This window comes from Cervus canadensis, chromosome 11 (assembly GCF_019320065.1).
Source record: "Cervus canadensis isolate Bull #8, Minnesota chromosome 11, ASM1932006v1, whole genome shotgun sequence".
NCBI classification, from domain to species: domain Eukaryota; kingdom Metazoa; phylum Chordata; class Mammalia; order Artiodactyla; family Cervidae; genus Cervus; species Cervus canadensis.
In genome coordinates, this window is record NC_057396.1 from 21,522,407 (window position 1) to 21,550,267 (window position 27,861).

General features: G+C 40.3%; 1 protein-coding gene across 8 annotated transcripts in view; it reads right to left on the minus strand.

Annotated features, from left to right (window-relative positions):
• Window positions 1-1,593: 1,593 nt before the first annotated feature.
• The window catches only part of USP28 (ubiquitin specific peptidase 28), a 66,242-nt gene continuing 39,974 nt past the window's right edge, over window positions 1,594-27,861 (minus strand). For 4 of the 8 annotated variants that reach the window (XM_043481511.1, XM_043481510.1, XM_043481509.1 and 1 more), the window contains exons 10-26: window positions 27,232-27,380; window positions 25,330-25,457; window positions 22,443-22,538; window positions 18,052-18,231; window positions 15,532-15,752; window positions 14,518-14,588; window positions 12,861-13,089; window positions 10,588-10,782; window positions 9,859-9,998; window positions 9,515-9,700; window positions 8,469-8,564; window positions 7,584-7,762; window positions 7,411-7,489; window positions 6,190-6,269; window positions 5,533-5,656; window positions 3,936-4,131; window positions 1,594-2,833 (exon numbers count right to left, since the gene is read on the minus strand). In XM_043481511.1, the coding sequence (XP_043337446.1) occupies window positions 2,658-2,833; window positions 3,936-4,131; window positions 5,533-5,656; window positions 6,190-6,269; window positions 7,411-7,489; window positions 7,584-7,762; window positions 8,469-8,564; window positions 9,515-9,700; window positions 9,859-9,998; window positions 10,588-10,782; window positions 12,861-13,089; window positions 14,518-14,588; window positions 15,532-15,752; window positions 18,052-18,231; window positions 22,443-22,538; window positions 25,330-25,457; window positions 27,232-27,380 (2,525 nt within the window). In that variant the 3' untranslated portion in view covers window positions 1,594-2,657. The remainder of the gene's footprint in view (window positions 2,834-3,935; window positions 4,132-5,532; window positions 5,657-6,189; window positions 6,270-7,410; window positions 7,490-7,583; window positions 7,763-8,468; window positions 8,565-9,514; window positions 9,701-9,858; window positions 9,999-10,587; window positions 10,783-12,860; window positions 13,090-14,517; window positions 14,589-15,531; window positions 15,753-18,051; window positions 18,232-22,442; window positions 22,539-25,329; window positions 25,458-27,231; window positions 27,381-27,861) is intronic. The other 4 variants (XM_043481514.1, XM_043481513.1, XM_043481512.1 and 1 more) reach the window with 3 other exon arrangements.

Genomic DNA, 27,861 nt, shown 5'->3' on the forward strand with positions numbered 1-27,861 from the left:
CAGTCTCCAGGGAAGTCATGCAGAAGTCGTGTAACCTGCCCAAACTCTTGAATCATCCCAGGTTAAGGGTCAGGTTGGTTCTTTCCCCACCTTGGCCCCAACGTCCCTTCTGCTCATCCTGCTTTTTCACAACCCTTGAAGTAAGTAAAACCATTCTTAGCCTGAGGCACTTTCCTGACCCTAAAAGAAATCAAGCAGTACCTAAGGCAGCCCCAGCACCCTGCTGGGTGGTCTGAGCAGATCCACCACTACAGATGTCCAGCTGTTCATTTCTTCAACAACTGTAGATTTTCAAAAGCTGATCAGGAAATAACTAATGTGAAAAAGCAAAAGATCTTACAAGACTTCCAAGGGCAGTCGAGTAGTTGTTAGTAGCACAGGTTGTGAAGTGAGACACACCAAGGACAAGTGTCCTGGCTCCACCACCTAGGACACCTGTGACCTTGGGCAAGCCAACAGTCCTCATTAGCATCCCAGGGTTGTTACATAACTGTGCACACCACTCAGTAATGACAGGGATTTAAAAGCCAAGGGCAAATGGTAAACAGTAAAAGTCTTCCCAGGTGGCACTAATGGTAAAGAACCCACCAGCCAATGCCAAGAGACGTGGGTTTGCTCCGTGGATCTCCAGAGAAGATCCCCTGGAGGAGGAAATGGCAACCCACTCCAGTATTCTTGCCTGGAGAATCCCATGGACAGAGGAGTCTGGAGAGTTACAATCCATGGGGTCGCAAAGAGTCAGACATGACTGAAGCAACTTAGCACACACACAATCAATGAGTAAGAAAATTAATCAATTCCCCATGAAAAAAATCTTTGCAGTGAGCTTTAAAACACAAAAGCACCTCTGGACATCTGTAAAGGATGGCGTAACCATTCATAAGACCAAAATATAAAAAATTCAGCTTCAAGAAAATAACTTTTTTGACTTCTAAATCAAATTACAATGTGGATACACTTACATACAATGCAACTAGCAAATGAGATGAAAACAGATCAGACACCACTAGATGCTGCTTAAGAAGTGACTTGCCTTTGTGAAATGGAGTATCTCCTGCCATATCTAGAAAGGAGGTCACAGCCATCTGTGATTCAGGCCCTCCACATATTCATTTCTGAGCCCAAAGGACCCGAAAATGGAGAACGATGCCCCCAGATAGCTGAGATGCATATGAAAGGAATGAGTGCAGTGAGCCCAGATGCTTGCATCTTTCCATACAGACAAGAGCGCTAAACATGATAGCTGGTTTTCCTTAATTAACAGTAATCTTTGATGTTCAGACTACCTGCCTTTCTTTGGTACAAACTTCTGTATAACCTGACTCCTTCCCCCATCGCCTCCTTGGAGCAGTTTCTCAGGGCTACTTGAGAGGCTGCCTCCCAGGCTTGAAGTTCTAAAAATTCCCACTGAATAAAACCACTCTCTGCTTTCAGGTTGTGACTATTTTTAGTTGACACTTTTCATTCCCATCAAGCTTCTTAACTCTTTAATCTGCCCTTTTCTTTTTAAGAAGAAAAACTGAAACATGAGAAATGCTTACTGAGTCCATCCGTTTCCAAAATAGAACATATATAAACAAAGGCCATACTGCATACCAAAGGTAAAACAAATACTTTTATTGCACATTTATAAAATCTGCATAGTTGTAGCAAGTCTTTGACCCTCCCACAATTCCCCTGGCAATCTTTAAAATTTGGTTAAAACATAATACCCAATCTGGAGCCTTTTAAAAATGGTCAATGGGATATTTCTCTCTCTACATATACATATATATATATAGTCTTTTTCTTTTTACAAACCCACATCCCCTATTTTTTAAAAGGAAAAAAGGGGGCGGGGCATCGAAATGTTCTTCTGGACCAGCAGGAGCCTTAGCCATGTGTTTTAGCCATTTTCAGATGCTAGAAAATTTTACCTTTAAATAGTTTACAACATTGAAAATGTGATCTTTAGTCAAGTTTCACAATGCTGCTATTCCATCTGATGTCCTTAATGCTTTCTCCTTTCTTTCACTCAGGACTGAGTATGAGGTTTTCTGGTTTATTTAAAAATATAAAATAAAATAGAAGAAAGAAAGGAGAGGCAGCTTTCTTTTGACTTTTCAGCATCTTACTGCCACATGACCTTATGTTCTACCCACATGTGAAAGGGTGGCGGCTCATCAACAACCTATTTTTTCATCTCCTGTCAAGAGCCAGGCAACAACCCATTTTTTCATCTCCTCCCTTGCAGTTAAATTTTTTTTTAATGTCATCTGCATCTGATAAAATAACGAGTAGCTGTTCATACAGTTCAGGTCCTGATGAATCACCCTTCTAGTCTGCTGTCAAAAATACTTATGCCTGAAGGATACTCTGAGGCTCAGAAAAGCCCAGGCTGTCTTGTAGGGACAAGAGACATTTCAGGGCTTCTGCCACAAATCAACGCCTTAATACACTGGTTCCTGCCTTTTTTTGTGAAGTCACTTCTATGATTCTGTACCTAAAAAGTGCAGTTTTATTTTCAATCCTTCTTTACACACACAGCATAGTTAGGATCTGGATCTGAGTCTCACTTTCCCACCTAATCCCTTTCGTAGGGTAAACACTGTGACAACAGACTTCTGTGCAACAGACGGTCAACCAAAGACCAGGCTGGGTCTTGAACACGTGGGGGCTTATTTCACTGTCACAGTTGACACTCCTTGAATTGACTCCATGACAGCTGCAAATCGGCTACAAAGGTCATAGGGAGAATTGGGCCGAATAGTTGGAGGCTCCTTTAAGACAATGATTTCTGCAGAAGGATCTAGAAGTCTGGGTAGAAATTCCCCTAAGCACAGTTGCAGATTTTCTGTGGAGGGAAAATGGATGGTTAGTATACAGCTAAATAAATCTCTTGAGTTAAAACTAGTAAGTCTGTAACAATCTCCAAGTTCAAAGCACTGTTCTGGCCAGCTAATGAAAAATGACGATTCCTTTAGACCAAATCAAGCGCAAAGACCTATTTGCCGACTACAGCAAAGTTTTAGGTCATTGTTTTAAGTCATCTGACATGCGCCAGGATAACACTATATACTCACTTCATTATGGACATGTCTTTTAGTCGATCATCCTTTAAAAGTTGAGAAAGTGCCATAAATATAATGTGCTGTAAACATACTGCCATAAAGATAACACTGGTCTTATCCTTCAATTAAAATATACCAGTGTGTACACGGCATTAAGTAAGGCTATAACGTCACACATAGTTTAAACAAAAACTGAAAACATTAAAATGAAATTCTTAGCTACTAATTATTATAGATTTTTTCAATATATATCATAAACTTGAACACTTTGACAAATCAACAGAATATCTTTACATCAGTAAGCAACAAAGAGGCTTCATATTAGGATACATTAACAACTTTCTAAGTCAACCAAACTCGCCTAAAAATATCTAGTTTTAGGCTCCCTTTCCAAAATGCTTTGGACAGGCACAAACATCCCCTTTACTAATTTATTAACCTTGAAGGCATCATAGTTAATAAAATGTTTATGTCTTACAACTTCAAGTCATAGGAAAATTTAATTATGGCACCAACAGGTAATCAAGCAGCAAAAACAGATTTTTTTAATATTTAAACTACAAACTTCAAGTTCAGATTTTGGCAGGTGCAAGAGTAACAGCAGTCTAACACTGCTGGAGAGCAGTGATTTTTTTTCTCAAATAGCGCTGTGTGGCCGGCTGTGGAGGTGATTCAGCCATCAGCGGAGATAAGGGAGGCTAAGGACAGGGGTTCGGGGCCCTGTTTCTTGTTTCAGTACAGCAGGTACACTTGCACGCATTTACATGCCAAGGGATTCCAATCCCTTAAAAAGGTGTGACAACCAGTGCTGCAGAGTGAGTCCACTGCATTTCCAGAACTCTCAAGGGTCTCAGAAATTACTGGCAACGGCAACAAACACCACACCTGCGATATCCTGCCCCAGGTAAGAGCACCAGTGGTTTCTCATGACCTCAATGGCATCCAGGTCATCCTTGGAGATGTCGTTATTAATGATAAGGTGAATGCAGGGAATGATCAACTCATTCATCACATTAATGCCCTCTGTTACAGAGTGCTCATCGTTTGTTTCAAAGAGAGAAGCTGCTTTGGCATTCAGTTCCTATGGATAAAAACAATGGGGAAAAAAGTCTCAAAAAATATTTAAAAAAGTAGTTCCCAAACTTCATTGTACATTGGAATTGCCTGGGGATCCTTAAAAACCACAGATGCCCCAACCCACTCATGCCAATTTGATTGGTATTTGGCTGACCTAGACACTGGGATTTTTTTTTTTTAATGCCCCCAAGGTGATCTGAATGCAGCAAAGCCTATGACCAAGTGGCCTAAACTTATAAGTCAAGGTCATATTTAACACCTGTTTCTATCAAAAGACCTATTCTATGGTTCTCACTCTTCACCAAAAATCAAAAATCACCTGCAGAAGACAAGGTGCTGCCCAGGCCCCTCACCAGGAGACTGGTTTAACCGTCTGGGAGAGGCCTGGGCCACCAACACGTGAAAGCCCTTAGGTGATTCTGACACACACCGGGAGTTGAGACCCAGAGGCGGAAAGAAGCCAAATCCTGATTAGTGCCTTCCTGTGGCAGCTGAGCAGGACGTTCAAAACGTAATCTCTATTTGGTGATTTAAAACATAAAAGCATTTGTGGTCCATCAAATCTACAAGGCTCCCTTTTCAGCTTCAAAGTGCCATGCCATATCTACAACTGACCCAGGAATCCAAGGATAACCAGAAAATGAAGTTTCTGAGATACATACATGTCACAACTTAATCTCCATTTGGCATTAACAAAAGGTAGTGGCAGAAATGCGGGCCTCACTCCGGGTGGAGGGTGATCCTGCTGGGTGGCAGGGAGGCCCAAGGCAAGCTCAGCCTGAGGTTAAGCCGCCTCTGCGGCTTTCTGAAGGACAAGCGCCTGGAGGGACCCCGGGGAGGTGGACAGACCATGGTGGGCCTGCCCACGCAGCAGCCAAGAGCAAAACGACCGGGCGAGATCGCCTGTGGTTCATGGCAAGGATGTTAACGCGACGGCAGGACCAGTCCTTACAGTTCAAAGCTTTTAAAAACGAGTCTCTTCAGACATTACGACAGCTTCTCGTCTACTAGCCTACTAGTTAGGGAACACAGAAAACACATGTTTCCTAGATGCTTTCCATGTGCCAGGCGCAGAGAACAAGGCTGCTTAAGAAGAGGATCTACGCTCACGGAACTCACAATCTAGCAGAGAGGTGTGTGACATAAGCTGTAATGCGGCACACACAAAAGGCACCAGAAAGGGGAGATGTGGTTCTCATCTAACTTCTATCGGGGCGGAAGAAGAATGATGTTCACTGAAGTAACTTCATCTGTTTCAATGTAAAACTACTCTTGAGGGTTTAGAACAACCTAAAGCCTGCAGGAGGGTTTTTTTTTTTTTATGTTATATTTCTTCCTGGCTTCTAGGAACAGAGGTAAACACAATAAAACACAAAAATCGTCAGGCTCTATAAAGAGTACACACCAGAAGGCATTTTCTTCGGTACAAAGCGATCACCGACTCCTTCACGCCCCGCTGGGGCCCCTTCATCAGCAGAGCGGCATTGCTTTGGTAGGCGTACACCAGGTAGGAAAGCGCCTCTTGGTACCTGAGAAAGTTATTGATGAAAACAGCTCAGTGCTCCTTCCCCAAACCCAGGGCTTAGTCCCCAGCATGCTCTAATACAAGAATGTAACCGGCTGCAGGGATGGAAAAGTCTTAAGCATGGAGGCAGCATGGTGCAGGGGGAAAAGCCTGAGAGCCAAAGACCACAGGTAGCCTCAGCTCCTCTGCAAACTGGCCAAGAAGCTCAAGGCAAATCATGGCACTTCCCTGGACTGTTTCTCCCAACTCTACAACAAGGAGGTGGACGAGAGGCTCACTACAGTCCACACTGACTCTAAAATTCATTTTCTGAGTTCATTTTAATTTATCACAAAGAAAATTGGCCATTATATCTCTCGACCGAGAAATCTATCATTATATAAAAGATGAAGACACACACGTGATGTTCAGTGCAAAAGTGAAGTAGAACACTGAAAAAGGCAGAGACACAGGGTATGTGTGGAAGGGGCTGTGGTCCTCAGAGAGCCTGGTGGGCATCCACAACCAGTACGCTCGGTAACATGAGACGCCACTTACTTTCCTTTCTGATAGAGTTCCAGGCCTGTCAGGAGATACACAGACACCTTTCGGAACAAACTGTAATCTTCATGCCACTTCTGAAAACGAATGACAGCCATTCATGATTATGACCGAAACTGCTTCTACCCTTTTCCCCACAGCAAGCTTCAAACTCAGTACTAATACTTACGGAGCTCATATGGCCTGGCACAAAAACAGGAGACACAAAAGCTTTCAGATAATAAAGTACTGGACATTTATGATAAAAGTCTACCGCTGACCTTAATTTTCCGTGTCCTGTTCCTGCCGCCGAGGAACAAAAATACTCATTTCACATGAGCTTTAGAATTTCGGATCTTAACTTCCAACACCCATGTCAAAGTCATTCAACTCTGGTCTGAATGAATGGCCTCCCGAGTTCAGAGGAAACCATTCAGATGAGGGAAGACAGAAGGTCAAGGCCGCTCCAATCTCAGGAAAAACACTAAGCTTGCCTGGGGGTGGGGGAGGTGGGGGCCAGGGGCGGCGAGTAGGACATAGCGAGGTGGCACTCAACAGCGTCGTACCTACATGATGTGTTTTGTGTTTGGAAATTTGTAGTCATGCATGCACTTTAATGCATAAAAATTTTAGTCTTGAATACAGAAATATTAGAAAACTGTATATTATTTAAAGCAAACTAAAACCGTGAAATCACGAATTGTATTGCCTAGGACAAGGCTAAAGTGAGTATTTAAGGTAAATGAAGTGCTGGTCAGTTGAAGAGAATAATAGAATAAAGAAACTGGCCATTCAAAGGGTAAGAAAAGATCATTCTGACTCAGTTTTTTTTGAGAGGGGGTGGGAGTCACTTGGCGATAATATAAAATTGTTTGCTTTATAGCTTATATATAAAATTTATTAATATTACTACAAGTTGTACAAAGTAGATTATAAATATATTTGTGCATATGTATAATTTACTATACTAGGAGGAACATATTGGAGAAGGAAATGGCAATCCATTCCAGTATTCGTGCCTGGAGAATCCCATGGACAGAGGAGTCTGGAGAGTTACAGTCCATACGGTCACAAAGAGTTGGACGCGACTGAAGCGACTTAGCACACAAGAACAGAACATATAAATGACAGCCTCAAATGTTTCAACACCTTGGCCTCCTTACATTTTTATTTTTTAATTGTTAGGGTTGCCTTAGAAATTAACATGTTTGCTTTGTAGATGTAAAGAGAGGACCTCACCTTGTACTCTTCCATATTCATGTCATCTGGACCAATCTCCTTCAGTTTTGCTTGAGCCACCTTCATAATACTGATCGACCTGTGGACAAAGTTAAGAAAGTAATGAGTTTCCCCTTCAGAGGACTTAGTCAAGATAGAAGGAAGGGTGGTTCACTGAAGCACTCCCTTCTCACCTTTCATCATAGCTAAGATTTTTATCAGCAAATTGTTCCAGAAGGGTCCGCTCTACTACCCTTTTAGGTGCTTCGTTTTGGAAGAAGTAGACAAGCACGTGCTGAAGACGAGGATCACTGTGAGAGGTGGGGGTCTCCTTGGCGAGCTGATACAGCCTGGAGTACTCTTCATGGAATGCCTATTGAAGACAGAATTGGTAATCAGAAAAGGGGGCATGGTGGGCTTGTACACACAGAAACCACTGCCTAAGGATGTTTTCATCACTCTAAGACGACTTCTAAGACGTTCTTATTGAGGAATGACAGAGGCAACTGGAACCTATAATCTCTTTGCCTTTCAAAAGGACAAAACTCCTCCGGCACCAAAGACATCCTGTACTCACAAGAAAATCATTTTCCTCATACAATGCTCAGAAAAACAAAAGTTTTAATTGTTTCAGGCATATCTTTGAGTACCAAGGATCTGAAATTTAAAAATCCAAACAAATGCAATTTCTTTAAGAATCTTAAATTTTATTCAAACACCTTAAAAAGCATGGCCTACTTTCTTATATCATGGCCTCCAAATTACAAAGGCGAGGTCTCATTCACAGCTTTATTAATAGGCATCTCCTAAGAACAAGGAGGTTACTCCTGGCCAGGTGGGCCACAGAGCGCCGAGGCCGCGTTAGTGCCACGAGGGGAGGATCCACCAGTGCGGTGGAACGGCTGGGCTGTTAGTCGGGCAGCGAAGGGGGTTTTATGTTTTACCTCAATGAAAAACACTTTTTTAGCATCTGATATGATCACTGCCCCATGATGATGATCCCTGTGGTACAAGGATTAGGATTTAATCCTAATTCTAATTTAATTAGAATTTAAAAAACAAGACAAAAACAGAGATACCTTAATAAGCCCTGCTTCAGACCCATCTCGGTCAAAGGTCTGACGGGCTTTAGCTATGGCCAGGATGACCCCTTGCATGGCAGGGCTCAGCATCACCTACCACAAGAGGGCACAAAACACAGAGAGAAAGCAGAGAAGAAAGGTTCAGAAGAAGACTGTGAGAGAAAGGTGAGCAGACTGCCGCAGGGAAGCAGGGTGGCATGCCCCCTGGCCAGCAGCCACCGCGGGGGCAGGCTCCCACGCCCCGTTCAACACTAGCAGCCCCTGGCCCTCTGCACGACCACAAGACCGTGCCCGTGACAATCTACCCCTACAGACTCTCTCTAATTTGGCAGATGAATAAAGGTGTATGTCTAAAAATAGCTACGATATGGCACTGCTACACAATCAAGGTAAATTATAGCTCTCAGAGGGGAAAGGTCTGAAGTGAGAATCCCAATTGCGTTCTGAGGTTTGGGTGTCCATCCTAAATACACCAGTCTTTCAGAGTTTTACCTGGGTGAACAGCACATTTCAAACAGTCTGAAACTAGCAGGTACACAAACAGGACTTTATAAAGCGAAAACCTTGCTATGATTAAAAAAAATAACCATCCCACAGAAACCTGAGGACAGGATCCGTGACTGTTAGTGTGTGGGGACAACTGCAAAGGAGGCAGACAGCGAACAACCTGGAAGTCTACAGCTTCGGAGTTAAAACAAGGTCAACTCACATTTGACCTGACCACTAGACAACTGAAATTTTCATGTTTGGAGGAAATGCAATGGACTAATATTACCAAAGACTCCTAATTTAAAGGGCAATTTTTTGTTCAGGATACGACACATGGAACTAAATTCCAGCTCTCTAAGCCGCCGCCTCGTGAGGGCAGGCCTGAGTAGAGACCTGCTGGCGGCAGTGTAGGATGGAGACTAAGGCCCTCTCGCCCACCTCCTGTGTCAAAGAGAAAATACTGTTGCCGAACACCTTACACAGCTATGCTCAGTCACGTGAGAAGGAAATACAAGACTGACAACAGACAGCTAGACCCTGACTCATCTCTGTACCTCCTCATCATATCCATCTGCATCAGATCTAACCAGAATCCTTCCCACACTGGGAATCTCGACTTCAGAGACCTCAGCATTAGGCTGGGCAGCAGACTCTGCGTCACGAGCCTGTGGGGGCTGCTCTGCCTGCTCTGCAAGCTTTGTTTCCGGGGGCATGGACTTCTTGGGTTCAGCTTCCTTAAGCTGTGGCAGCAGAATGGAGAGAAAGAGTAAGAAAAAAACAGAAATAAAGAGGGATTGGTTAAACGCAGCAGATACAGAATAACAGAAACATGAGAAAACTGCGGCACTTACTGCCGGAAGCCCGCCCCTCTGGATTCCGGACTTCCAGGCCCCCTCACCTCACTCAGGGCAGCTTCCACGCCACTGTTCTCATAGGCATGTGCTGTGTTTGCAATCGCCTGGGCAGTCTGCTCCTTCACAATCACAGCGTGCTCGGAGGACAGGCATCGAGCCCCGTGGGAAGAGGCCACTGAAGATTCTGAGAAACAACAGCAGGGAGGAATCAGCGTCCGGTAATAAAACCACTAGAACACTCTACAAGGCAAGCATGACTGGATACAAAGTTTAATGTACACACCTTCTAACTAACCTTTTGAAAAAATTATGTAAATTTCCCCTAGAAACTAGTGGCTAAAAGAAATAGCTGCTTCAGCAAGGAGTCACTGATGATTCTGTAAAGTTTAATGTGCTCCCAATGTTGTCATATTTCTTCATGGCAAAAAGGCTTCCTATAAACAACTATCCATTAGGAAGATTACCTTTACAGAATAGTTTTCCTAAAATCTACCTATTAATCTTACCATAGTTTCTCCTGCAACCCGGGAAATAAGCTAGCACTAAACAGAGTGAAAGTACAGGTAGCTAGCTGCTAATCTTTCGCTGTTGGTTCTGCCCAGCAGAGCTGACTGTCCAGAGCCACAAGCTAGGCTGTCAGGTTGTGCGACACCAACTCTAGTTCCACTGTGCAGAGCGTGGCATGGCTCACTCAGAGGAAGTGCATGGGGCTGGCTACGGGAGTGCAGTGTGGACTCCCCCAAGTCACTGGCATAAATGCCCTGCTCAGATACCTTGTGATGGAGAGAAGTCCTGTGATGCTGAGCTGGTGGAAGATTCCATCTGAGGAATTTTGCAAGACTGCTCTTCTTCCCATTCCTCCACTTCCTGCTCAAACCTCCAGTTATCTTCCTGAATGTAATGCTTAAGTTCAACAGACAGGGCTTCCACTTCTCCTGACATCTGATCTAATTCATTTGGGGCCGCCTCTGAGGAAGAACAAAGACACAGTTAAAACAGTCCCACCAAGCCGAAGGCCTCAAGGAAACCAAAGCTCCTTTCCAGAAAAGAAGTAAGACACTTTGTCTTTTTTCTTACTTTTAATGAAAAATACACACCTAATCCATCCACTGTCTGCAGTACTTACAATATCAGGCTAATAGTCACGGTACCCCAGTAACACTGGCTGGCATATTGGAAGGGAAGGACACTGAATATTTGTTAAATGAATCAATCAATGGTAACAAGTGAGGATTTGGAGTAGAAGCCAATCACAGACAAAGTAGCAAGAACAAACCAAACATTTCTTGGGAATTCAGAAAATCATTAGATTCAGTGGAAATTTCAAGATATACAGTTTTATCAGTGTAAACAATGCCCCTATTACTGATAAGAATATCCATCTCCAGGACTTCCCTGGTGGTCCAGTGGTTGGGACTCTGAGCTTCCACTGTAGGAGACGTGGGTTTGATCCCTGGTCAGGGAAATAAGATCCCACAAGCAATATAGTGTGGTCAAAAAATAATAATAATAAATTGAATTAAATAACAAAGTATATCCAACTCAAGATGGTTAAAAATGAAAACCAAGACATTTATACTGCCTTAAGTTTCACATAGTCAAGTGCTACCACAAAGCAAAGGGATACAAAGGTTAGATCAATAGGTCACTAATACTTGGGGTTCACTAAAGGCTATGATGAAAAATGACAAGGCTATCAATGACATATGGAATCTCATTTCCAACCCTACAACTGAAACAAATCATAAAACCCTACAGCAGAGTAGCACATCCACATACTGGTTGCTGTTAACCAGCCTTTTCACTAAACGACAGTTCTCGCTTTTGTCTATTTCTGTAGATGAGCCACACCCGTTATAACAAGGCCCCTGTATGCCACCCACAGCCAGCACAATCGTTTGTACAGAAACTCCCACGAGCAGCTGTTCCTGCCCTCACACTGCAAACATGCAATTAGGAGATCAGTTACTGTGAAGTGAGCATTCTCTCCATCCCCTACCCACCAAGCACACAAGAAAGACCACTTGCTGCCCAGACAAAATGCCTTATAGGTTTCCTTATGCAACACCGTGAAGTTTGAACACTAAAAGAAGACGCCTTCCATGATCTCAGATGTGAAAGAAGAAAGAGTAATACACATGGAAAACAGCATAGAATCTGGAACCAGATTTTTACTGGCTGTATGACAAGTACAGACCTCAGCTGGAAAATGTGGGTGATAAGAATTTCTGCCCTGCCTCCTCTGTGTTAGAGTTAATAAGTTATTAGAGAAATAAAGCTTAAAGTATGCAGTAAGGAGGAAAGTACCAGCATAAATGATAATTATGATTATTGTTAGCATTAGTAGCAGTATTATGAGAAGTCTGAAACCGCTGAGGCAATTCCATTTATAAAATCTAGCTATTCTCCAAAAGGTGCAAAAAACATGTGCACAAGAACATCACTAAAAAAGGGAAAAACTAGAGGCAACTTAAAAGTCTATCAACAGGAGGCTAGTTTAATAAATTATATACATATTCCATGCAATGAAATTATTTTAGTTGTTAATAGGAATAAGTTGGTTCTATTTATAAAAATAGAGAGATTGCTAAGAAAAACAATGAAAAAGATGCCAAACAGAATGGAAAAATATCCCATTTGGTGGGGAAAAAATGGGGTGTAGCTGAGATATCAATAAATAAAACCTAGCATCTGCACAGAACATTTCTAGAAGACTACATTAGGAGCCTAAGAATGAATACTTGTTGGGCTCAAGGAAGTAGGAAAGCAAACTTATTTTTCTTTTTTCTTCTCTTTTATACTATTTGTATTTCTTAAACACATCATTCAGTTCAGTTCAGTTCAGTCGCTCAGTCATGTCTGACTCTTTGCGACCCCATGAATCGCAGCATGCCAGGCCTCCCTGTCCATCACCAACTCCCGGAGTTTACCCAAACTCATGTCCATCTAATGAATCCGAGTTTAATTTTTTTTTTAAACTACAAATTGTTCCCTTCCCTGAGAAGTACAGTCTCCGCAAGCCTGGCCTCTGCTCATAGTGTTTTACCTGCACTGCAGTGGGGCAGCTTGTCGTTAATGTACATCAGGCAGTAGGCACTAACGTTTCTCTGGCCCCCGTAGGAATCTCGCTCAAGTTCCTCCCAGGAGGACTCGGTAACAGAGATGTCGTTGTACTTGAGCCAGACTTGCCGCGGCTGATTGTAGACGTAGGCCCAGTAGTGTCCCGCGTTTGCCTGTCCTTCGTGAACCAGCACTGCATGCAAGCGATAAGGCACCTGCAAGTCAGAGAGCGTTCCCCATGTCAGCTTAAAGCAAATCAGCTGACAGGGGTTGAGGCGACGAAAATTCCAAAGGATGCCCAACCATAAGACGTAAGACAACTGCCCGTTTACACGTGTGTTTGATGTAGGGTTCACATCAACAAAACATCTTATTGATTTAAGATGCACTAAAAACAACATAGCCTTGGAATCTCCCATTCCTGAAGCTTTAAAATCAGACAGTTAAACCAGATGATTCTCTTTAACTCTTTAACTCCTATGATTATAGATCTGAAACAAAAAATAACTGAGACTTATTCATTCCCCCAGTTCCAAACTCAGTCTATCTGAAAACAGAAGCACCATGACCACTCATATTGAGAAGATGCTTACCACACCTGGGGCCTTTAGCAGTTATGCTGTTCTGACTGTTTTATTAACTAAAATTAATAAATTTTCTATTAACTAAAATCTAAGTTAACTTATTTCATTATGAATCAGTCATATATTTCATTATGAATCAGTCTTTATATTTCTTCTTGCAGGTAATCATCCACTTATCTGAGGTGAAGATCCTTTTAATTACCTACTTGTTTGTTTCAAAATGTGAAAAGCTTCCCCCCAGCCCCCATCCCACCATCCCTACTGGCAATATGGAGAAAATAAGAGTAATGCTTAAGTGCCAAGTTAAGTACTGGTGAAAGAAAGGCAAGTCAGTAAAGTAAAATTACATTTAATCAGTACCTTGACATGTTTTTACTGGTGGTAAATTTTTTTAAAGAATAGAAAAGAGAAAATGGTCAACACCCAAGATTCACATGGTGCACTCTTGCTATGCAACACAACTATGGTTTCTCGTGATCCTAGAAACAGGGCTCCCCTCCCACAGTCATTCATTTACACAGAAGCCCGTGGAGGGCAGTCCCCTAACTGCAACCTCTTTCCTGTCAACGCCCAAAATGTTATTTTAAACAAAAACATGTGGAAAGTAAGAATTTCTGCCCTGCCTACCTCTCTTTTGGAGTTACTAGAGACATAAAGGTTAAAAATCACACTGCTAAATGAAGAATCATGAAGGATCATGGTACTTTGGAAAGGATGGGGAACCAGTCCCTGGTCAGGTTTCCTTCACTGTACTGCTTCATTATCATTTTATGAGAAATTTTATTAATATTTAACAACAAACCTTTCCAACACATGGAAAAAATACCATGTGGTAGACTTGAGACAAATATGTTTTATATTCTGTTGGTGGCAGAAGGAAGATACACTGCTCTTTTTTAGCCTAAAATATAGAACAATACATATTTCTTTCAAAAATTAACTTTTATGTCTTAGGGAAGTTTCCACTCAGTTTCAAAGAAAACCATCAACTTCTCTGTAACTGCCCATTAGCACCATTAGAACATGTCTTGACTACTTCCCCATCAATTTGCATTCTACCTGACGGAGGAGAGGATCACAGTACATCTGCTCAATAGTCTGGGTAGTGCTTGCAATACAGTTCTTTAAGTCTGTTAAAAAAGAACACTCAGTTATAATGATTTCACCCCACGTCACACAGGCAGCTCTAGCTCTGCAAAGACTACAGCGTCTCTGTACCTGAGGTTTTCACCCTTTCAACTTCTCTCTATGAACCATAAGGAAGCATGCAGTTTTAAAGCAGCTAGTGCTTTAGGTTACAAAAGCTTTTAGTTTAATATAACTACATTAAGATTTCTAAAAAAAAAATCATGTCTTATAATTGGCACCAAAATTTCTTAGGAAACAGTCTCTAAAAACAGACTTTAAGGGTCACTTGGGTGTAAACTACATGTGCCAGAGACACCTGGAAAGGGAAGGCAAAGTAACAAGCAGGGCCAGACTTCTGTCAATAAGAACCTGAGAGGAATCTAGATTTGTACAATTTACTTATTTATTGCTCCCTAGACAAAAGGAGAAAGAAGGGGAGGACGAGAAACAAGACAAGGCCATAGGATTTTAGGAACAAAATGCTGAATGTGATTTTACACTGCAAGCATTACTCAGATATTCTTTGCCTCCTTAACTGTCAATAAAGCATACTGTATGTAGAAAAAACTTTAAAAGTGGAAATTCGGGAAACTGAAATTCTAAGTTTGGGTCAACTGAAGTCAGAGTTCAGATAAACTACAGGAAAGGAAATCCAGCAGACACAGAAAATTCTCTAAGGTGAGTGGCATTGTGTATCCAAGATACCCAGGAATTCCCAGAAAATTTGAGGAGGGAATCTAGGGAAGAACTTTTCATGGTTGTATTACTAAAGCAAAGTGTCTGACCTAATCTCACAGGGAACAAAAGTATCAAAGAGGTCACAGTTCCTCAAATTCAACAGAATACATGGCAATGACAGGATGTGTCTCCAAGGTGCCTAATTTCCACATGTTCACACAAACAGAAAAGGCAAAGAGCAACCACCTGACAAGCAGAAGGGCCAACCTTGTATATCCTGCTCAATCTCATTCCTCCACCTCTGCAGGCACGTCTTAACAAAGTTTATCTCCTCATCCGTGACTGCTCGAGGAGCTGGGTGTGCGGGCATTTCCACGGAAGAATGGGGAGGTGTAGGTGGCTGCTCTGCCTTCTTAGACTTGTGCACAGAATCTTCAGAGGAAGAAAAGGTTCCTTCAGCTTCCTGAGATGTGCTGTCTTTACTTGTACTGAAGGAAGATTAAGAAAAAAAAAAAGCTCAGATTTTAATTTCTAAACTATGCATCTGTGCTCAGTCGCTAAATCATGTCCAACTCTTTGGGACCTCATGGACTGTAGCTCGGGAGGAGGGCATGGCAACCTACTCCAGTATTCTTGCCTGGAGCATCCCATGGACAGAGGAGCCTGGCAGGCTACAGTCTATATGGTTGCAAAGAATTGGTCAGATATGACTGAAGCAACTTAGCATACATGTATGGACTGTAGCCTGCCTGGCTCCTCTGTCCATGGGGTTTCCCAGGCAAGAATACAGGAGCAGGTTGCCATTTTCTCCTCCATTTCCAAAATACGTCTTTGCCTAAATTAATGCACTCTGTAAAGCAAGCGGCTCTGTGGGAAAGCACAGCTACAATTTAGTGAGTGTTTACTCTATAAAGTTACTGAGCCAAACCTTCCCTTTACAGGCATCATCTCATTTAACACAGCTTGCTGATGAGGCAGGTATTATCACCATTCCTATTTTACCAACTTTCAAATCTAAGATTCAGAGAAATAAAGCAGTGTTCCCAAGTTCACCCAGCTAGTAAAGGACAGTGAGGGATTACACTCAAATCTGCCTGAGTTTACAAGTCTATGGCACCTGCTCCCTAACCACTTCTAACAATAAGCCTTCTTCTCAAGAAGAAAGGATGAGAGGGAACATGGAAAAGAGATGGGGAGTCGAGTAGTCAAGGGATCGACTATTGTGTTTCTAAGATGTAACTGACCAAAGTGAGATGGACAGGTGGATCCAGGAACAAAATACACAGATGAAAAATAGTATCAGCTGTGTACCCAACATGCAGGAATGCAAACTAGGTGGCACTCCCGGAGAGCACACGGTGAGAACTTACTGGCAGACAACTCCAGCTCCACCACATCTCAGCTAAACACCCAAGGAGAAGGTAGTAGCCTCGGGTAAGGAATCTAACTCTTCAGCTCTAAGAGGTGGATGTCAACCACTTTACATCATTGTCATAAACTGAGAACAAAGTATGTAAAGTAACTGTTAACTTATCTACTAATTAACTACCGCCAAAAAAACTGCACATAGACAAATCAGCAGGAATATACACGAATCTAACTGTACTGAGGCTTCTGTTTCACACCAAAACTCAAGAACATAAACTGCACAGTTCTGACTTAAAACTCTCACTCCCCTTCTTACCTGCCTCTCTCTCATAAACAAAATAATGGAGCAAACCTCTTTTCCCTGAGGACCCATACATATGGGAAAACAAGGCCAATGTAAGCAAGAGAGATGTCTCAATCTCAAAAAAGATTACACACACACAGCAACTTTAAAATCTAGTATCAGTCAGTACTATTTCATATTATTAAACAGATAAAACCACTTTTTAAAAATTAAAATCATTTATATTTTACAAAGGACATGAGAACATTCTACAAAAACCCAAACAGACACACATAGGTAGAGTATAAAGTAAACGAACCCTCCCTCCACCCCGTGCCTCGCGCCATCCCCTAGAGATAACCGCTATTACCGTTCAGTATGTTCTATCCAAATAGGCACTCGGCACACATGAATGAATGAATAGTAAAACGTGCGTGTGGGAGGGGCAGCGAAGGAATGATTGGGTTTCTTTTAACAACATAAAAAAGTCTAAACTCTTCTATAGGCTCTAGCGTTTTTGTTAGCCAGGACCCACGGATCACATTTGATCCGCGCCGGCCCCGATGGCTCCTCCAGACCACAAAGGCTGTTGCACACAGTTGAGCTAGAAGAGAATCAAGGGCTCACGTGACAAGGCCTCTCTGTCTCTTTGCTGGATAAGCCTCTGTAGGTTGTCCTCTTCAATTTCTAGCCAGTTCTTTCTCTTATTTTAATTTTCTACTTGTAAATAAGTTTCCCTTTGCTTGGTGTTTATTCAGTCATGCAGACTCCTTCAGAAGACAAGTGAATGCCATGTTTTAGAAAACCAGCGGCTGAGTTTTCCTCTGGGGAAGGCCTTCCATGGCAGTTAGCTTACAGCAACCTCCGAGCCAGGTGGGCCTGGCAGAGAATGAACACTGTTCCAGGCAGTTCAAGACACCTCTGTAATAATCCCAACTATTCCTTGGGTGAGACGAATGCATGGGTGGGAATTACAAACGATTTACTTAAGTGGCAAAACCCATCCCTGTAAGACAAAGAGCTCATGACCCATGAGCTCTCATGGGGCGAGTGTTCATCAGGCGGAAACAAGGCACACAGCTCAGATTAAGCCAAAAACTCCAATATATACTATTTTAAAAACTTGTTTCCGTTACCTTTCCTTGGATGTCAGGTCAGAAGTCAGGCAGTGTGTGGAAGAAAGTGGTTCTGTCATGCATGCATCACTTTGAGACGCAGAGCTCTCTGAGGCAGGTTTTGTACTGGCAAATTCAATTACGTATTTCAACATGTCCGGAAGCGGGAACCGGGCTGGGCCGGAGCCATATTTCACATACCTACGAGGCAGAGAAAATGGTACTCTAGTGCCAAGGCATCTATACTTTCAGGCTCGCTGTGTTATTATATGGAGAGTCAATGGAAAGGCTTATCCCTAAAGGCTATACAATATTTAATACATTAATCTACAGAGCAAAAGTTCTCTAACTACAAAAGAGAAAACTGACAACAGTCTCAATCTTTATACTTGACAGAAAGCATTTCAGGTGGGCTCCTATTCAAAGTCACACCAGTGGTGTGATTCAAATCACAGTTAGGCTCTACTCATAAAAGTAAACTCTAATCAAAAAAAAAAAAGTAAACTTTTTTTTTAAACTCTTGTTTTTTAAAGGAAGAGAGATATATTATCATTACTCAAATCTGAAAATAATGCTGGTGAACTATTAGGTTGGTACAAAAGTAATTGCAGTTTTGCGCTGCTGAAATTCACCATTTGATGTTGGAATATATTCTTAAATAAACATGGTTATGTTATACACTTTAATGTGCATTTCTTGCTTCATGTTTTTTTGCTAATGGCTTATTACTTGCTGTGTTTTAGACTACGGAAATGATGTTAGTCAGAAAGCAATTTCATGCGATTTTCTTATTTGAGTTCAAAATAGGTCATAAAGCAGCTGAGACAACTCACAACATCAACAATGCATTTGGCCCAGGAACTGCTAATGAATGTACAGTGCGGTGGTGCTTCTGGAAGTTTGGCAAAGGAGACTAGACCCTGAAAGATGAAGAACATAGTGGCCGGCCACCAGAAGTTGACAATGACCAACTGAGAGCTGATCCTCTTACAACTACAGGATAAGTTGCCCAAGAACTCAGTGTTGATCATTCTATGATTGTTTGGCATTTGAAGCAAATTAAAAAAGGTGAAAAAGCTCAGAAATTGGGTGCGCTCAGGAGCTGACTGAAAATCAAAAAATGTGTCACTCTCAAGTGTCACCTCCTCTTATTCTGCACAACAACAAATCACTTCTTACGGCTTGTGATGGGCAACAAAAAGTGGACTCTACCTGACAACCAGGACGACCAGCTCAGCGGCTGGACAGAGAAGCAGCTGCAAAGCACTTCCCAAAGCCAGACTTGCTCCAAAAAAGGGCCTGGTCACTGTGTGGTGGTCTGCGGCCGGTCTGATCCACTGCAGCTTTCTGAGTCCCAGTGAAACCGTTACATCTGAGAACTATGCTCAGCAAATGATGAGATGCACTGAAAACTGCAACGTCTGCAGCCAGCACCGGTCAACAGAATGGGCGCAGTTCTTCTCCATGACGATGCCCAACCAAATGTCACGCAAACAATGCTTCAAAGGCTGAACAAATTGGGCTACAAAGTTTTGCCTCATCTGCCATATTCACCTGACCTCTCTCCAACTGACTACCACTTCTTCAAGCATCTCAACAACATTTTGCAAGGAAAACGCTTTTACAACCAGCAGGATGCAGAAAATGCTTTCCAAGAGTTCGTCAAATCCCAAGGCACAGATTTTTATGCTACAGGAATAAGCATGCTTTTTTCTCGTTGGCAAGAATGTGTTGATTGTAATGGTTCCTACTTTGATTAATAAAGATGTGTTCGAGCCTAGCTATACTGATTTAAAATTCAGGGTCTGAAACCACAAATACTTTTGTACCAATCTAATGTACCCAAGGTTTTTTTTTCTTTGCTGTCTTTTAGATCAAGTAATCTGCAATTAGGAAAAATAAGAGAGAAAGCTGGAAATAGGAAGTAGGTGTTGACAAAGGTCAGAGATTAAGTCCTATGTACACTATGATTCACGTACTCATTTAACAGTGCAGGGCACGCATAAATTACTGAAGATTTCTTTGGAATCAGTAAATAATAAATGTCTTCAATATGTAATCAAAATAACCAATTATTTTAGTAATACCCAATGTTCTGCTACTACTAGCACATGCTACACTGAGAAAAGAGATTTATTTTAGTGAATTCTACAGTTCATTGCAGTAGAGAGTCTAAATGGTACATAAGTTGACTCACTGGTACAGGTAAACTATAATTCTGGGATTCCATTTACAAAAGGAGAGAGTCACTTCACATTTTTCTTCTCTGAATAAAGTGAAAGAAACAGCCACAGAACTAGGGAGAAGGAAAACTGTCTGTTTCTACATCAAAAAGTATACTATGAAATGAAAAATAAAATGTAATGCAACTCAAAATCAACCACATGTTAGAGGATATGCAGCAAAGACACTTCATCCTCTCTAATTTAAAAGAGAAACAGAATGATTTCTCCTATGGATTTGCCTGCCACAGAGTTTTGGCTTTCAAAGAAAAGGATGTTAAATATATAAAGCTAGAGGAACTTTAAATAACTGTTTCTAGTCCTTAGATCTCTCTTTGGCTTACTGTCAGCTATCAACTTATCTAAACTTGACTGATCTTTCAAGATCTATTTTCTCCACGGTCTTCTTTCAGTATGTCATTCCCTTTAACACTGAAGGAACATCTCCCATCTCTGAACTCCTTGTCTATCCCACAGACATAGTAAATGTCTTCTTAAGCACTGTTTGTTGAAAGAATTTATTAATACATGATTGCCTTGGACCAAAGGAAACATCTTTCTAGTAGCACTGCAGCACTGATAATCTGTCATAAGATTCTAAGCCGTCATTTTACATCTGTAACTCTTCCCAGGTTTACATGTATTTTATTTTAACATTCTGCTGTATTTTAACATGATATTCATACAAAATTTCAGGAAAAAATTTTCTTTGAGAAACTTATCTTCAATTCTATGACACAATCATTTTCCTGTTCTTCTAATGAATTCCTTTAGGCCAACTACTTCATACAATGTGTTAATTTAGCAGAATTAGAATGAAAGTGGTTTCAAAAAAATATCTACACTGTACACAAGAAATCTTATATTTAATATGATATCAAGGTGCTTTTACAGAAGAAATGGTGAACTTTTTTTTTTTAATAATAAAAGTAATACATATACCTGGTAAGAAAACTCAAATTCAAAAAAGGATAAAACAAACCATAAAAGCCATCCATTCCCGCCTCAGTTCTACTACCCAATGGTATCCATTAACAAGTTCCTTGCAAAGATTCCCAGAACTATGTCACACACAGACAAGCAATTTTTCAAAAATAATTACCCAAGTAATATTATCCAAAAATTTAAGTTACTTTATTTTAAAAAGAAAGTCATATTCATACTACAGAAAATACACCAGTATGCTATTTAAAATCTAAATAAGTCAGAACGCCTAGCTGGTTATTGCAAATTGAGTATTTTTCAGTCAAAATACATCAGATATACCAGGTATGGTGTATGAAAACAATTATAACTATCTAATCTTATTAAGTATCACTCAAACTTTTAAAGTGAAATATTGTCATAGGTATAAAGTCCTGTAAATCATTTCCAAGAGTATCTGAGGACTCAGTCTCCAGCTTAAGTCCACATTAAGACAACAAGATGATGGATCACAACCACCCTTGGATGAATCCTTCCTAAGTGAGGGGGAGGGGCTGGAAGGGGTACCCACAGGTGCGGGGTCTTTCTCAGGCTGGTGTAGCAGGTTTTGCCTCTCAGAGAAATTACTGAGCTAGCAATGAAGTAGTCAGAGCTGGAGTAACGGTAGCAGCAAAAATAGTAAGTAGATAAAGGCAAAAAAAAAGCCACTGACATCGTATGGACTCTCCTTCCTAAAGACTAAATTAATGGTCTCTGACGAGACAGAAGTTACACTGATTCCTTCTTAGGAAGTCAAGGGTGACTTCACAAAAGCAGTCAGCAAGAAAAGATGAACAATGATTTCTCCACAGGAGAAAGGACTTCGTATGTGTCAAAAATACAAGCCCTCTCTGAGTCAGCACTGCTGACCTGTTTTACCTTTACAAGGCACTTCTAAAACTGCTTTCTCAAGACAAAGGGATTAGAGTTTTGTGATAGTTACCTCTCCTATGTTTGTGAACAAGATGGCAAGGAGAGCAGAAAAAGTAAAGAGCTATGAAATCAGAACTTGGCTTCTCTTTAGTACACTGTCAATAACTCACCATGTGACTTGGGTCAAAGGTGTCCTGGGACCACTACTGCCCATCTTAAAGACTGTTTCACATTTTCCTTATCCATTTTATAAAATATACTTGTTAATACTTAAACTCTGAATTCATTTTTATATAAAAGGAAATTATCCAATTTTAATACCCCATTCTAAGTACAAAGGTGTCTATGACTCACCTTTCCAGTTTTTGCTGCAGAATTTTTATTTCTTCTTTGAGTTTTCGAATACACTCTCGCTTACTTCGAACAAGCTCTTTGCTCCTGTACATATACCTAAGCAAATAATAATCCCACAAACACAATTTATATTTAAAAACATTAATAACACAAAGTTTCAGCAAACTTTGGATACAAGGAAACTGCCTTAATCAGACACAGGGTTTGTTTTATGTTAGCTCTATGAAAATACAGAGCTAACATCATATTTAATGATGAAAGACTAAAAGTTTTCCCCCCTAAAGATCAGAAACAATCCAAGAAGGACCACTCTTGCCTATTCTATTCAATGTTTTCACTGGAAGCATAGTCAGTGCAATAAGGTGGAAAAAAGAAATAAAAGTCATATAGATAGAAAGGAAGGAAGTGAAGTGAAACTGCCTTCATTTGTAGATAAAAGGATCACTGTATGTAGGAAATCTCAAGGAATCTACAAAAATGTATCAGAACTAATAACTGAATTTATTAGTAATGCCAAAAGACACAAAATCAATTAAAAAAGAAAGAGAAAAAAAATCTATTGCATTTCTATATACCTGTAAAGGACAAATGAAAAGTAAATTTTTTTTTCAAAGCCTTATAACATCAAAGGCAATAATTATCTAGGAATAAACAACCATATATGTGCAAGAACTGTACACAAAAAATTGTAAATCACTGCTGAGAGAAATTAACAAAGAGTTGAATAAATGAACTCTTTAATATAAATATATAAATATTATAAATAAGTAAATAAATACCATGCTCATGGACTAGAGGACTAAAAATTGCTAAAATGTCAATTTCCCCAAATTGATCTATACATTCAACACAGTCCCAATCAGAATCCCAGGAGCTACCAGGGGTTTTGACAAGATGGTTTTAATACTTAGATAGAAATGAATGAGAATAGCCAAAACATTTTTTTTTTTTAAAGAGTAACATAGTAGGAGATTTATACTATCTGATGTCAAGGTTTATAATAAAATCACAGTAGTTTAAAGACTGTGGTACTGGCATAAGATGACACAACAGATAGAATAAAACCTCCAGAAAAAGAACCACAAATGTAAGTCCAACTAATTTTTTAAAAAAGTATCAAGATGTGGGGAAAAGGGAGCTATTTAAACAAATGATGCTGAAATAACTGGATATCCACATGTCGCCTTACTGCCTCCTGCAAAAATATCCCCTTACCTCATGCCAGATATGAAAATAAACTCTAAAGGGTCATAGACATGAACATAAGAGTAAAGATCACAAAATTTCTAGAAAAAAATATCAAAGACCTTTGTGACCCTGGGTTGGAAGATTCCTTAATTAGAATACAAAAAGCACAAACTATGAAACGGCAACTGATATATTAGACTTCATCAAAACTAAAAACTCCTGCTCTTCTAAAAATACTAGTAAAGAAATGGAAGAGACAAAGATAGATTTAGATTCATACCTAAAATATATAAAGAACTCTTACAACTCAGTATGAACACAATCAAACAAACTAAAAAGTGGACAAAAGACACCTCCCCTAAGAAAAGATACAAATGACCGTTAATTAAGCACACAAAAAGATGCTCAGTGTCGTTAGTTATCATGGAAATACAAGTCAAAAGAAAAATAAAGATCTTCCTATAAACCCAATGAACGGTGAAAATGAAAGTTGCTCCACCATGTCCGACTCTGCGACCCCACGGACCAGCCCACCAGGCTCCACTGTGCATGGAGTCCTCCACGCCAGAATACTGGAGTGGGTGCCAGCCATTCCCTTCTCCAGGGGGTCTTCCCAACCCAGGGATTGAATCCAGATCTCGCGCATTGCAGGTGGATTCTTTACCATCTGAGCCGCCAAGAAAAGCCCCAATAAACCCAACAGAATGGCTAAAATTTAAAAGACTGATAATTCCAGATACTGGTGAGGACTTATACCATATGTAGCTTTCATACCCGGCTGATAGGAACACAAAATTGTATAGCCACTTTAGAGAACAGTCTAGAAATTTCTTATAAAGTTAAAAACATACTTTTCATACAACAACCAGCAATCTCACTCCCAGGTATCTTACCCAGAAGCACTAAAAGCCACACCAAAACTTTTATGTGAAAATTCATATTCATAATAGCCTAAAACTGGATACATCTGAAATGTCCTTAAATTAGTTAATGGAAAAAATATTGTGGTAAATCCATACAATGTAATACTACTCAATAATACTAAGAAAGAAATCACTGATATATGCAACAACATACATGAATTCCAAAAACATCATTCTAAGTGAAAGATGATGACCACAACAGGGTGCATAATGAATATTAATGTCCCTAATTATAACACTTTATAAATGACAAAACTAGAGGGCCAGAAAATAAGTGGTTGCCTGAGGGCACAGGGAAGGGACTGACTGTAAAGGGGCATGGGTGACGGATATATTCTGTATATTGACTGTGGTAGTGGTTACTTGACTGCATATATTCATCAAAACTCATTGGCTGTACACTTAAGAATGGTAACATTTCTATATGCTGATAAAACAGACTTAAAGTTCTGTAAGTCTGTCTAGGATTTTTTTCAGGAATACAAATAGTATTCAGATGAGAGAAACAGACAGCAGCTACTCCACATACTGGTCACCACTGCAGAGAGCAGAGCTTTCACCTAAAGCCTAGCTACTCAAATTGTGGTCCAGAGATCAGAAAATAGCATCACCCTGAGAACTTCTTAGAAATGCAAACTCTTGGGCCCCCACCTAGATCCACTGAATCCAAATTTGCATGTTATCAAGACCTCCAGAAGAGTACTATGGACAATACACCTAGTACAAGCTTACTTCTGCTACAGCACATCAAGAAGACAATCAACCACAGAACTCACCTGTCCATATAAATGATCTGAGGAAATTCAAGCTTATTGTGAATTTTCTCTGGCTGACCCAGGGACTGATTGAACTCAAATCTTGAGAGTTCAAAGGTCAACACTGGAGGTAGTTTTGTAAACCAACGCTAAATCAAGAGTAGAAATACAGGAGAGAAAAGTTAAGTTTAGGAAACAGCAATAGCCAGATTTAAACTATCCCTCATTAGACTCTCTTTTGGTATAGAATTTATATTCAAATGAAACTCATACTGAAATTTTATTTTAATCCAAAATAGTTCAAATGCCCACACAGAATCATGCCTTCTTACAGAATATGGTTAAACTCTCCTCAAGACTTCAAAGTTACAAGTCAGTGAACAACATTTTAACTCAACTATCGTCGTCAGAAATAATGACCGTTAAATATGTGAACTGCACAAAAATCTACATATCATTCACTACATCATCAACATTTAAGAGGCTTAAAACCTGGAGAAAATAGCTAGCCCAACCAATGAATTAGAAATTGTATAAAAAGACTAATACGTGTACACATCCTCTATACTACTTATTCACACATAGTTTGAATCCCCTTTACTACTAAAAACAAAACTTGAAATAGCCTCATGATTCTGAGGGTTCTGAAAAACAACTCTGAATTCTAAGAATTTATGGATAACACAAAGGACTTCATCAAATCAACCGATAAGTTACCTTGAGTTTCAAGAAAACAAAGTACTGAATCATAAAAAAAAGATCTCAACTGTCACTGATCATAGATGAGGAAAAACTAGACCAGGAAAGGCATTTCTGTTCAATTCACCTGTGTGGCAGAGGTTCATACCAACAACTTTAAAATGTTCCCTTTACCGAAGGTCCAACTAACTATATTCCCTCCACATACCCCTGTCGGCATGAGGTGAATCCAGATAATCTGCCCGACCTCCTCAGAGCTAAATCTAAACAGGCACTATTTTCTATTTTTTTTAATTAGAGAGGTCCAATTCTTGAATAAAAGTCTCCAGAGGTCCAAGTTGTGAATAAACACTCTCTCTTTTGTAAGAGCATGCATCAGCTCTGCACAGGTGGCACAGACGTTAAGCCTCCCGATCAGGAATTAACACGTTCCTTGTAAAGCTAGGGAGGCAATAGTTCTCTCCCTGTTCTAACACTGCTCTACGGCTAATGTACTTGGACAAGGCTCATGTCAGGCTCCCCCTTAAATTCAAGAAAGATTTTCTTTCTCCTTTAAGTAATTACTGGATTGGACTCATAAAAAGCACAACTCTGTTTCAAAATGTATGATGAAAGGAGAATAATTCAAGCTGTGTGGTGCTGGCAATTATGCTACAAAATAACTCACTAACTCTTACCCCAATGGAAACGTTGAGATGTTTAATTACCCTTACTTGCCCTTCACCTTCCCCCTTTCTTTCCAACTCACAAAAAACAAATAAATGAATCTTAAATTTAAAAAAATTTAAAGCAAAGGCAGAATTTACAACTGAGAACAGTAAATACTACAGTAAGGAAGATATTCTAAATGGCATACCATAGGAATTAATCACTGCACTTTTACCCTCCAAAAATATGGAGGCAGGGGGTCTCCCTATTCAGGTACAGGGAGGCTTCAACAGAAAGACAAAAACTTGATCACACTTAAAAACATCGGAGGCCGCATACAACCTTTATATAATTAACTCAAATCATACAAGAATTTAATTATCAAACACTTAAGACTCACTACTCTTAACAACTCATGAAAACTTCAGACTAGTACAAGTCCTGCTAAGTGTAAAAAGTTATTAATACGTAAAAAAAAAAAAGTTATTAATACGTGACGTGAAAACAGTCTGCCCAAAAGCTCAGTCCTGTTTAACTGGCTTTGACAATGGCAAAAGCAAAAAATATCCAACTCACCTCTTGTCCGTACTTCACTGCATGATCGGAAGGAAGCAGCTCAACGTCACCCTCCACCATGGCCCCTTCTAAACACTCGTCTAAGTTACGGTAGCCGTTTACCTGAAGGGGGTACTGGCCGAAGGTCTCATTGTTACAAAAGGGCTTTCCTAGGCGAAGAGACAGGTTGCTTTTTTAAAGGCATCACTACTGCTTTCTAAAGCTTTTTTCCTGGCACCACAGAAACAATATCTTCTTAGTTCAGCAATTTGCTGAGAACACGTTAGAAGTATACATGGCCTTGATGAACCAGTGGATCCACGCACAGATCACTGACAACTGCTAACCTCACAAGAAAGAAAGGCAACCAGAGGTAACATGTCTCCTAATCAAAGACTGTCCTACCATCTACAGATTAGTCTAGACTAATTAAAAAGCCTTACCTGAATCTGGCCAAATTCTAGATCCAACTACCAATTTATGAAATGATGAGCAGAGAGGAATATGTTAAAACTATATCACAGATAAGTGAGCAGCAAAATTTTAGACTGTAGAGAATATAAGAGAACAACGTAATTTCTTTAAAAAAAAAAAAAAAAAAAGTATTTCGAGGAAGAAAAAATGGGGGGATGGGATAGTCTGCAGATTCTG